General features: G+C 50.9%; 2 protein-coding genes and 1 non-coding gene across 4 annotated transcripts; all 3 read right to left on the minus strand.

The window, feature by feature from the left end:
• Positions 1–215: 215 nt before the first annotated feature.
• TEX54 (testis expressed 54) lies at positions 216–738 on the minus strand. Its single transcript, XM_058438828.1, has one exon. The coding sequence runs from the start codon at positions 717–719 to the stop codon at positions 273–275; it is 447 nt and encodes a 148-aa protein (XP_058294811.1). The 5' UTR covers positions 720–738; the 3' UTR covers positions 216–272.
• A 63-nt stretch (positions 739–801) lies between these two features.
• WDR74 (WD repeat domain 74) lies at positions 802–9956 on the minus strand. 2 transcript variants are annotated; one of them, XM_032153141.2, is made up of 12 exons: positions 9439–9956; positions 8010–8367; positions 7825–7931; positions 7617–7738; positions 4151–4226; positions 3885–4031; positions 3311–3412; positions 2315–2415; positions 2164–2219; positions 1681–1826; positions 1507–1563; positions 802–1028 (listed from the first exon to the last, which is right to left on the minus strand). In XM_032153141.2, exons 2-12 carry the CDS (start codon positions 8071–8073, stop codon positions 849–851), a joined length of 1158 nt encoding a protein of 385 aa, XP_032009032.1. In that variant the 5' UTR covers positions 8074–8367; positions 9439–9956; the 3' UTR covers positions 802–848. The 2 variants fall into 2 exon arrangements, with proteins under 2 accessions (XP_032009032.1, XP_058294810.1); XM_058438827.1 differs by lacking the exon at positions 1507–1563 and having other exon boundaries at positions 8010–9956.
• LOC116470129 (U2 spliceosomal RNA) lies at positions 9756–9947 on the minus strand. Its single transcript, XR_004248544.1, has one exon. It is a non-coding gene; the product is annotated as a U2 spliceosomal RNA (small nuclear RNA).
• Positions 9957–11580: the final 1624 nt, after the last annotated feature.

The following is an 11580-nucleotide window of genomic DNA, read 5'->3' on the forward strand; positions in this document are numbered from 1 at the left end:
GTCCCATGCGTTTCAAGCCCGGCGACCCGAAAGACACGCCCCACACTCAAACGCCAGAGCGACCCCGCCCTCCCATTGGCTAAGGCGCCACCGTGATCCCGCCCCGGAGTACTACAGCAGGAGCTCAGGGGGCTGGGCCTGTCTCCGGGAAGGAGCCTTAAAGAACCAGCTGCCTGGTGGTGTCCGCGCCCAGTCCCCCAGAGTGGTCGTGCAGGTACACGTTAGAAATTTTATTCTCTGGAGGTTGGGGCGGACTGAGAGCAGGTCTGGGGTCATCCCTTCTCCGGCTCCTCCTGGTTGCCTTCTCGGATCGGACTCTCCTGCTTCCGAATCTGGTCTGATTGCCTCTTGCTTGACCGCGAGGAGCCCCGACGACTGAACATGGATAGTCGCCGCCACAGCACGGTGATCAGAAGGCTTTCGTTCGACTTGTGATTCGGATGGTCCAGGGAGTTCAAGTCGATACCTTCGGCGCCTGAGGGGACGACGAGGCCTCTGAGCTCACCCCTACCCTCGGGAAGCCCCCTCTCACACTCCCTGGGCCCTTTTTGTGTGTCTATGGTCTCATCTTCCCTGCCGTCCTCAGACTCTGCCTCCTTGGACTGCTCATCAGACATCTCAAAGTCCTTGTCTTGGCAGCAGCCCATGGCCCCGCGTGGCCCTGGACTCAGTGCCACCCACGCCAGCCTGCCTGCCTCCAGGCCCTGCTTTTGTGACATCAGATATCCCGTCGCCCCAACTTAGGCAGGCCCCACCCCAAGCTACCCCTCATTCCTTTCTCCCATCACAAAAGGCTCAGGGTCACGGTGGGTGTTCAGTAGTTTATTTACAAAGTGGGCACAGGGGCGTCAGGGGTTGGTGGACCCAGGCCGCTTCTTCTTTCTCCGTCTCGTTTGGAGAGATCCTTGGGTCTGCTCCAAATCCGAGAGCTTCCGCTTGGCAGCTGCCTCCAAGGATGCCCAAAGTTCATCTGTCTCTGTGTCTTCTAGGGACACCTTGTTGGGTTCTTGAGGCTCTTGGGGCTCATCCTGGTGAGTGGGAAGAAAGCTTAGGAGTCAGGGGGGCCGGGCACGGTGGCTCCCACCTGTAATCTCAGCACTTTGGGAGACCAAGGCAGGAGGATTGCTTGAGCCCAAGACTTAGTGACCAGACTGGGCAACATAAGGAGACCCTATCTCTACAAAAAGAAGTTAAAAAAAAAAAAAGAAAAAAGAAAAGTAGTCGGAGGCACAGGGACAAACCCACAGGCAAGGAGACCCTGGCTGAGAAAGAATCCCTCTGGGTACCACCACCTTTATTCCTTGCTCCTAGAAAGCAACCCCATCCATGCTGTTGGAAATAACCCTCTCAGGATTTTAACTGTTAATGCCTCTCAGAGAAATTAAGTGACCAGGCAGGTAAACAGATAGTCCCAGGTCTGCATTCCAGCTGCCTCCTTTTCCTCTCCATAGGGAGGTCCTCACATCTATGCCCTTGGCTCCCACATTCCCAGACCCAACTGCTCACCTCCCAGTTGTCCCTGCCTGATAAGAGGAGGCAGTTCAATTGAGACTTGAGATAAACCTGCAAAAGATGAGAGGCCTTAAGGAGCCAGGCATGCTGAGACAGAAACATGAACGGGGGGCACAGGAGGTGGGGCCTCCACAAGACCATGAGTTGGGGGTGGGAGAGATGACTTACCTTATGCTCCAGACCCCGTGGATTCTGGATCCTGTGTATCCTCAAGACTCTGTCCAAGCCACAGGAGGCTAGTAGAGGCTTTGAAGGGTGGCACTGCAACCCACGCACACTGCCTGCCAGCCCCTTCAGACAGCCCAGTAGACGCCCTAGAGAAGCGGGGAAGCATCGTGATAACTGGCTGGCCAATAACCAACCATTCATTGTTTCCTGTTCCAATCACTTTCCATTTCAACATTTAATCTGCAACAAAACCCTGAGACTGGAGCTTCTACTAATATTTCCATTTCGCAGGTGAGGAAACTAAGGCACAGAGAGTTGAAATAATTAGTTTAAGGTCATACAGCTTTTGGGGAAACCAGGATTTGAACCCAGGCAATCTGGCACCTGAATGAGGCCTCACTGGCCCCACTGCACCGCCTTAGAGGGAATCCTGACCCTTCTCCCTGCTCCTTCCTTTCCCCCAACGTACCCTAGTCCACTCACCTTGCCGAAGGTCAATTTCTGCCAGCTGCCCATGAGTGTTTCCCACAATCACTGAGCTGAGGATGAGACCAGAGGCAAGCGGGGTCAGCAGTAACCTCCTGGAGCCCTTCCCAAGCCCCACCCTCCCATCCCTTCCCCTCTAAACACTCACTTGCCTCCCGGAGTGAGGGTCATGGCTGTCAGTGGGTACTCTCCATAGGTGGTCTCTAGGACTGGCCGGCGCTGGGGGGATGCTGGATCATAGACACGGACCTAGAGGGAGGCTGAAGCATCATAAAAGTATCCTCACCCTGCACCTACCCTCTGGCATCTCTGCATCCTCACCCGCTCCCTGCACACTGCTTTCTTATTTAAGATCCACTCTCAGAAACTTTCTCATCTTAAATGTATGCCTCTTCTCTGAGCATCAGGGTGTCAGGAGAGCTGCTTAGCAGCATAAATGGACAGAGCTGAGGGGAGAGGTCCCCTAGGTTGGAAGTGTGTGAGCATTCCATCCCCCCCATACTCCCATCTAGGGGAAATGGAGGGACGGAAAAGCAAGTTGGTCTAGTAGTCAGTGGGTGCTAAATTTCAAGCAGAGGTTAGCCTGAATGAAGGAGGAAAGAGGATGCCCTCATATGTGTTTTGAGCAGAGGCGTATGACCAAGATCAGACTTCAATGTGCAGAAGCAAAGGAAACAGGACAAATACAGTGACCCAGCCCCGCCGTGTCTCAAGACCTCAAATGAGACAAGCTATAAAGATTCCCCATTTGGGCCCTTCATGTAAAGCTGAGGAGCTGAGGCCAGAGATGGGAGGCTCAGGCCTGGGTCCCAAAGCAAATCAGAGAGGCTGCATCAGGACCAGAACCCAGTTCTCTTAACACCTAGCCCAATGTCCTCTGACACCTGCACCATATAATTCCCACAGTGAAGGAAATCCACTCTCCAATCTTGTAGGTGGGAGGAAAACAGGCATAGTTCAGGAAACTCCACCCTAGAATACAGTAGAGGAAGGTCATGGGCTCAGGGACAGGGTTGGAACAGATGGGGAAGCGCTTGCTCCTCTGAGCTCAGAATGGTGAGAAGGGCAGTTGTGCCAAACCGTGGGGGCCATTTCTCCAGGAGGCTGCTTTATCCCAGAAGGTAGGGGTGAGGTGACAACTTACCTGGTGGTACCCTGTGCAGGTGACAAGCTTCTGTGATCCTGGGAGAAACTGTATGTCCTGGTCCCAGATGGGAACCCGCAGGTCCAGCCAGTCATTCCGCACCTGGTGGGGTGGACAGATGGAGGACAGGGCTGTGGGGGGCTCGATGTGCCCCTCTTTTCAGCCCTCCTTCGCCCCCTAAAGTCCATCTAGTCTCTGATGCATAGTCAGTGGCCTCAGCCTCCCTCAACTTCAGGAACAGCTCCTTCACACTCTTTTTTTTTTTTCTTTTTTTTTTTCGAGACGGAGTCTCGCTCTGTCGCCCAGGCTGGAGTGCAGTGGCGCGATCTCGGCTCACTGCAAACTCCGCCTCCCAGGTTCACGCCATTCTCCTGCCTCAGCCTCTCCGAGTAGCTGGGACTACAGGCGCCCGCCACCACGCCCGGCTAATTTTTTGTATTTTTAGTAGAGACGGGGTTTCACCGTGGTCTCGATCTCCTGACCTCGTGATCCGCCCGCCTCGGCCTCCCAAAGTGCTGGGATTACAAGCGTGAGCCACTGCGCCTGGCCACTCCTTCACACTCTTGTCACTCACGTTCTTGGCCCTGAACACAGGTTCCTCAGAGCCCTGCAGGTCCCATATCTTCAAAGCATTCTCTTTCCCACCTGTGGCAACCACATGGTGGTGTGCTGGGTCTTGGCGCATCCTACACACCCCAGGGCCCACTCTCAGTTCCAGGAGCTATAAAGAACGGGAGATAAGAGTCTGTTCCAAAGTCCTTAATCCTCCCTTCCCCAACGTGATCATTAGGCACCTACCCCAGCCCCCCTCCCCCAACCATCAGGGCAGGGGAGCCTCACTGGGTCAGAGGATGTGTCCTTGTCCTTGTCATGCCAGACTCTGAGAATCCCAGAATCCACACATGTGATGAGGGTGCTGCAGAGAAAGGATAGAGTTGGGATTTTTTAAGTGCTTAAACTCCTTGTTCTAATCGTTCTCTCCTCCTCACTACTACAGTTGACTAATATTTAAAGAAAAAAAAAGTATGAAAGTATTCTCAGCCGGGCGCGGTGGCTCACGCCTGTAATCCTAGCACTTTGGGAGGCCGAGGCAGGCAGATCACGAGGTCAGGAGATCGAGACCATCCTGGCTAACACAGTGAAACCCCGTATCTACTAAAAATCCAAAAAAAAAAAAAATTAGCTGGGTGTGGTGGCAGGCGTTTGCAGTCCCAGCTACTCCGGAGGCTGAGGCAGGAGAATGGCGTGAACCTGGGAGGTGGAGCTTGCAGTGAGCCGAGATTGCGCCACTGCACTCCAGCCGGGGCAACAGAGCAAGACTCTGTCTAAAAAAAAAAAAAAAAAAAAAAAGAAAGTATTCTCTAGGCCCCAAATTCAAATCAACCAGATTCCCTACTAATAGTTCAGTTTAGAAGGAAGCCTCCAGGTCACTGGGCTCTAGGCAGGGCTTGACAGCTTCCAGCTTCCTAATCTGTTAATTCAACTTACTCAACAGGGTGAGGGTTTACCAAGTGAGGAAACAAGCGCTGAGAAACTAATTTGCCACTCAGCTATGTTACAATCACAGCTGGAAATCAACTCTGTAATATTCCAGAGTGCTTTTGCTATTTGCAGCTATGTCTAGCACCTGGCCGTACTGGTCTATCTGAATCTTGAGTTGCTTACTAGGGCTGGTCTGAATTTAGGGTTTGGTCAAAGTCAAACACCAACTTCTTGTGTTCCTTGCTCTGGGTTTGAGGCACTAAATGTCAGTCTCTTGCTTAAAATATCCCTCCCAAGAAGTCCAAGCAAGTCTCTCCCCAGGATTTGCACAGCCTGCACCTATGTTCTTTCTCACACCTGCCAACCCTCCCCAGCTGGGTTCAAGCTCTGTATCGACTTGCCTGACCTGTGGCAAAAGTCTCCCAGTTGCTGTCTCCAATGCATCCTCCATACTCCTACAGGCTCCCAGTGCTGACTATGGTACTTCCTATTCAAAAACCGGTAACTTGGCCAGGCACAGTGGCTCACGCCTGTAATCCCAGCACTTTGGGAGGCCGAGGCAGGCAGATCACCTGACGTCAGGAGTTCCAGACCAGCCTGGCCAACATATAGTGAAATCTTGTCTCTACTAAAAAATACAAAAATTAGCTGGGTGTGGTGGTACATGCCTGTAGTCCTAGCTACTTGGGAAGCTGAGGCAGGAGAATCGCCTGAACAAGGGAGGTGGAGGTTGCAGTGAGCTGAGATCATGCCACTGCACTTCAGCCTCGGTGACAGAGCAAGACTCCGTCTCTCAGAAAAACAAAAACAATAAATGAATAACTCACCAACACCAATGAAAGTGCACATCTCTCAATCTAGCACTTGAAGCCCTTTACATTTAATCCCAACCTAATATAGTGTCCATCTTGTATTAAAATGCTTCCTTGGCCAGGTGCAGTGGCTTACGCCCGTAATCCCAGCATTTTGGGAGGCTGAGGTGGGCAGACTGCCTGAGGTCAGGAGTTCCAGACCAGCCTGGCCAACATGGTGAAACCCTGTCTCTAATAAAAATACAAAAAAAACTTAGCCGGGCGTGGTGGCGGATGCCTGTAATCCCAGCTACTCAGGAGGCTGAGGCAAGAGAATCGTTTGAGCCTGGGAGGCAGAGGTTGTAGTGAGCCAAGACTGTGCCACTGCACTCCAGCCTGGGCAACAGAGTGAGACTCCGTATTAAAAAAAAAAAAAAAAATGCTTCCTTGTTATCAACTTCCAAATCAAATGCTATTTATCCTATTTATGTACCCTGTAGCATGCCCCCAGTCCTTGGCCTCTCCCAGGCAGTACCCTCTTTCTAGAATACCCTTATCCCCTTCTCCACCAGTCAAAATTCTACCCATCCCTCAAGACCCAGTTCAAACATCCAATCCCCCCCAGAGGCTTTCCAGACCTCACTTGGCAGAATTACCACCACCAAACCTATGCAGCCTGCTTCACAGCCCTCTTTCATCATCTTTGGAAGAAAGCAGGGCCAGTAATCCAACCACTTAGCACCTTCATTATCTTTGCTTTCAGAGCTACATCACCTTGTTGGTGGTTGAGCTCAAGTTGAGCCCAGGAGTTTGAGACTGGCCTGGGCACACAGTGAGACCCCATCTCTATAAAAAACTTAAAAATTTAGCTGGGCAGGGTGGCACCTGCCTGTGGTCCCAGGTACTCAGGAGGTTGAGGCGGGAGGATCGTTTGACCCCGGGGGGTTGAGGCTGTAGTGAGCCATGAATGCACCACTGCACTCAAGCCTAGGTGACATAGCAAGGCTCTGTCTCAAAAAATATAAATGAATTAATAATGAATTAATGAATTAATGCTTAAAACTTTGTGTGTGTGTGTGTGTGTGTGTGTGTGTGTGTGTGTGTGTGTGACGGAGTCTTGCTCTGTTTCCCAGCCTGGAGTGCACTGGTGCGATCTCTGCTCACTGCAACCTCTGCGGGATGGATTCAAGCGATTCTCCAGCCTCAGCCTCCCAAGTAGCTGGGATTACAGGCATGAGCCACCACACCCGGCTAAGTTTTGTATTTTTTTAGTAGAGAAGGGTTTCACCATGCTGGCCAGGCTGGTCTTGAACTCCTGACCTCAAGTGATCCGCCTATCTCGGCCTTCCAAAGTGCTGGGATGACAGGCATGAGCCACCACACCCAGCCTTGCTTAAAACTATTATATGACTAGCAGGCACAGTGGCTCACGCCTGTAATCCCAGCACTTTGGGAGTCCGAGGCAGGTGGATCACCTGAGGTCAGGAGTTCGAGACCAGCCTAGCCAATAGGGTGAAACCCCGTCTCTACTAAAGTTACAAAAAGAGCCGCGCGTGGTGGCAGGCGCCTGTAATCCCAGGTACTCGGGAGGCTGAGGCAGGAGTATCGCTTGAACCCGGGAGGCGGAGGTTGCAGTGAGCCGAGATCGCGTCACTGCACTCCAGCCTGGGCAACAAGAGCGAAAACTCCGTCTCCAAAACACACACACACACACACACAAAACTATTAAATGACTTGCCCATGGTTACTTAGAGGGTTATAATGGAGTCAGGTGAAAAACCTTAGAGAATGAGAACTTTTTGAAGGCAGAAATTTTACCGGCAGCCCCTGTACTTCGCCCAGTGCCTGGAATTCAGTAGGTGTTCAATAAATATGTGTTACAGGTATGAACTACATAAGACAGAAACCCAGGTTCCTGTGACCCATTCAAAGCCGTGTCATTAAGAGTTTGTCTGTCGCCATCATTCCAGTATCCTCAGGGAGCATCAACGCTCTTCCTTCGGCCCTGAGTTTAGCGAGGGGATTGGTCTTACCCGTCGGCCTGGGCGAGGCCACGGAACGTGCCCTCCCCGCCCGGGCAGTGTCTCTGACCCTGGAATATGCCATCCTCGGTGCTGAAGTGCTTCACCGTCCTGTCCGCGCAGCCCACCAGGATCTGCGGCAAAGAAGGGCAAGATGGCGAGGAGAGCGAGGCTGCTGCGCCCCAGGCCCCCAGCTCCGGCCTGACCAGCGGCCACTCACCTGGGTCTCGCCGCCCGTGCCCCAACACAGGGCGCTCACTGCCTCCTCGCGCCGCGGCTGTCCTCCGGCCGTAAAGTTCGCCGCCTGTTTTCGCTCAAGATTTACCCCTGAGAGACGAGGGCGTCAGTCACGCCAGGGGCGCAAGTGCACCCCTGCACTTCCCGACGCCCGAGCCTGCCACTCACCTTTCAAGATCCCAGTCTCGGTGCCGACCCACACATGGCTCCAGCGCGCAGCAGCAGCCGCCATGACAAAGCCTGGAGGCAGACAGTTCGCACTTCCGGCGCAGCGTGTGCGTCACCAGCGGGCGTCGAGTCCGATGCAGCGCAGTGTAGTTGCTGGAAGTTTAAAGAGCCTAAAGAGTAAAGCTTCCCTGCTTGTTTTGCTTTACGAAAATGAAACCAGGAGGTGCTTGTTTATGTAGATCGGAGGAATACATTGATCATTTTGCACTTGGGGTGAAAAGCACCTTTCCTGGACTGCGTGGCCGGGTCAAGCCAGCCGTAGTCTGTCTCCCGGCTCCATTATGTAATGTGTTCTGGACTGTTAGACAAGAAACAACAAACAATTTAAGAAACGATTTAAGAAACACTTTAGAAACGATTGAAATCATTAATGATGTGTGGGGCTTCGTTCTGGAATATAAGTCACAAAAGAAAGATGGGAAAAGGAAACCGACGATTTTTTTTTTCTTTTGAGAAAGCTTCGCCGTTGTTGCCCAGGCGCGATCTCCTCTCACCTCAACCTCCGCCTCCGGGGTTCAAGCGATTCTTCTGCCTCAGCCTCCCAAGTAGCTGGGATTACAGCTGGTATTACTAAGCCACTGCGCCCGGCCTCGTTTACTCTTTAAGAGGCGGACAGACGGACGCGGTGGCTCACGCCTGTAATCCCAGCAACTTTGGGAGGCCGAGGCGGGCGACAACGGCGAAGCTCTCTCAAAACAAAAAAAAAATCGTCGGTTTCTTTTTCCCATCTTTCTTTCTTTTATGACTTATATTCACGAGGTCAGAAGATCGAGACCATCTTGGCTAACACGGTGAAACCCTGTCTCTACTAAAAATACAAAAACAAAACTAGCCGGGCGTGGTGGCGGGCGCCTGTAGTCCCACCTACTCCGCAGGCTGAGGCAGGAGAATGGCGTGAACCCGGGAGGAGGAGCTTGCAGTGAGCCGAGATTGCGCCACCGCACTCCAGCCTGGGCGTCAGAGACTCCGTCTCAAAAACAAAAAAAAACAAAGTACTCTGTGCTATGCTACATGAGAAATGCAGAGAAACTCATCGCTCAGTAGAAATACAGTAATAGCGCATGCGTAAATAGGAAAGAGAAGTCGCTACTTTACCTAGAGATTAACACGGAAAAACAACAAATTACCAGTTTACAAGTAAACCCTTTAACGCAAAGACTTATTTTTTGAGATAGAACCTTGCTCTCTCAGGCTAGAGCGCCCGCCACCAGGCTTGATTCACTTTTCTTTCGGTTTTTTAGTGAAGAAGGGATTTTTCCCACCATCTTAGGCTAGAATTACCCAATCCACCCGCCCCAACTTCCCGAAGTTCAAGGACTTCACGCGTGAAACTCTGAGCGTCGCGCGACCTAGGTTTAACACATCAAACCTGAAACCAGGCCGGGCGCGGTGGCTGACGCTTGTAATCCCATCACGATAGAAAGCCGCGGCGGTCGGATCACCAGCACAGAAGATCGAGACAATCCTGCTTACTACGTTGCGAAACCCCTCCTTTACCAAAAACACAAAACGCTGGTCACTGAAATAAAAGATCTATCGCACACTACATAGCACCACAACACTCTACTTTCGCTGATATATGAAAAATAACGTACGAACAATATACACAGCTCTAACCAAGCCAGGAAAAAACCCAAGCGCTCACTGAAATCTTCTGTTTGCGAACCTTATTTCCCCCAAGAGAGGAAAAAGTGCACCGTTCCCGGAAATACTGCAATACCAGGTCGATGCGTGGAGTGGACGGAGCAAGCTCCTACTCCCTCTCCTATTTTCAAAAATCCATTATAATATATTGTTCTCTGATAGAGAATGTATCAGATATTAAACTGATAAGAACAGATACTACACTTGATCTTAGCCAAAAGGCCGAGAAGCGATACTTTTCTAGTTTCCGCCTTGGCGGCCTTATCCTTCCCATCTTCTGAACGGTTATGGTAACTGTCTAGGCGTTAAATTATCTCCCAATACATTATAATTCCGAAACACAGTTTTCATTATCCTTTCTTTATAGTAGTGGCTATATTTTGGAAACAGACCTATTTAAGGATCCTCTACTGCTTCTCCCGCCTGCTCTCTGATCAGTTTGTTTTGCATAAACCCGCCCCTATCGCTTTTTTAGGATCCTGGGATTGGTCCACACGCCAGGCGTGATTTCAATGCCCGCGTGGCCTCCTTTTCGCCGATTGTGGCGTTAGTCTCCCATCCTAGGGGTTTTTGGGCTCTCCAGGGGGCGGCGGGACCGTGCTACAGGTGGCGGCGCCCCTCTCCGGGACCTTTCTTGGGAGAAGCCGCGGCGCGGTGTCAAAGCACAGGTTTTGGAGTCCAAAAAAGGAGGTTGGGCTCCCTGCTCTCCGGTTCCTGACTTAACGGCCTGAGGCTTGGTATTTAGGCTCTTGTTTCCTCCCCATTTAAACGGGGAAATGGTGACACTCACTCTCCGGAGTTTGTGAGAACTGAGGACTTATGGGCGAGGCACGACTCGCACCTTGCATTTGTACTGTCCACCAGCAACCATCTGGCCGTTCACTGAGAGGGAAAGATGCCCTGAGAAAGCCATTTCAGAGGCTCCTGATCCTCAAACCCGGGATCCCGCGGTGGGAGAAAGGTGCTGACGCCTCAGCTCCGATGTCCTCCGACCCACGCACTACTTAGAGTTACTTTCAGGCCGACCAGCAAAGCGGCAAGGCATCCCACCCGGAAGTCCGACAAGAAACCACAGGGCCTCTCCTCGAAGGCAGAGGCATGATCGTTAGAGGACTGGGGTGAAGGAGGAGGAGAGTCTAGGTAAAATTGAAATGGAGCGATTTTTTTTTAATCAATCAAAGCAAACCCGCCAGAATGAAAGGGATTAATATGAGGCCCTGGCTGAGAAGGGACTTAAGGTCTTGCTTTCTTGGAAGCTCTATTAATATAAACGTGGATCGTTCTGTTGGAAACCCCTTAACCTGGGTTGGAAATAGAGGCGGTGTCTTTGCATCAAAGCGTCTTGCATGGCTGAGATCCTCCAGGCAGGAGTGGGGCGTTACATTCGCACTGATAAAACGTCAACCAGCAAAGCTTCTGATGATCTATGATTTTATGACACTGGTATTAATAAACAAAAGAAATTTCTTTTTTTTTTTGTCCTCATAACAACTCTCTCTTTTTTTTATTAATTTTTTTTGCACACAAAAAACAATAAACATTTTCTAAAAATACATACAAACAAAAAGATGCGTATCAAACATATTAGGAAGGTTGCACATGGGAAGTCGGGGAATAGAAATGGGGGGTGGGAGTTAAAATAAATGAGAGAGGGACTTTATATGGATCAGTGATAATAACTCAATCCTCTATTTGACAAAGAAGAGGGAGAAGGAAGAGGAAGAAAAAGAAAGTGGGATAAAGGATCAGAAAGGGAGGAAAATAGAAAAAATTAGAGTATGACTCCAGGGTAGACCTGTTTAGTTGTCACTGAGTTGGTTGGTTAGTTTGTCTGTTGTATTTTTCTTTTTTTTTTTTTTTTTTTTTT

This window comes from Hylobates moloch, unplaced genomic scaffold (assembly GCF_009828535.3).
Source record: "Hylobates moloch isolate HMO894 unplaced genomic scaffold, HMol_V3 SCAFFOLD_5, whole genome shotgun sequence".
NCBI lineage: Eukaryota > Metazoa > Chordata > Mammalia > Primates > Hylobatidae > Hylobates > Hylobates moloch.

Coding starts and splice junctions, on each gene's coding strand:
- TEX54 (XM_058438828.1), bottom strand. CDS start 719: ATGTCACAAAAGCAGGGCCTGGAGGCAGGCAGGCTGGCGTGGGTGGCA.
- WDR74 (XM_032153141.2), bottom strand. CDS start 8,073: ATGGCGGCTGCTGCTGCGCGCTGGAGCCATGTGTGGGTCGGCACCGAG. Junction 3,413..3,884: donor CTGTGTTCAGGGCCAAGAAC/GTGAGTGACAAG, acceptor CCACCCCACCAG/GTGCGGAATGACTGGCTGGA. Junction 2,220..2,314: donor ACCCTCACTCCGGGAGGCAA/GTGAGTGTTTAG, acceptor TCTCATCCTCAG/CTCAGTGATTGTGGGAAACA.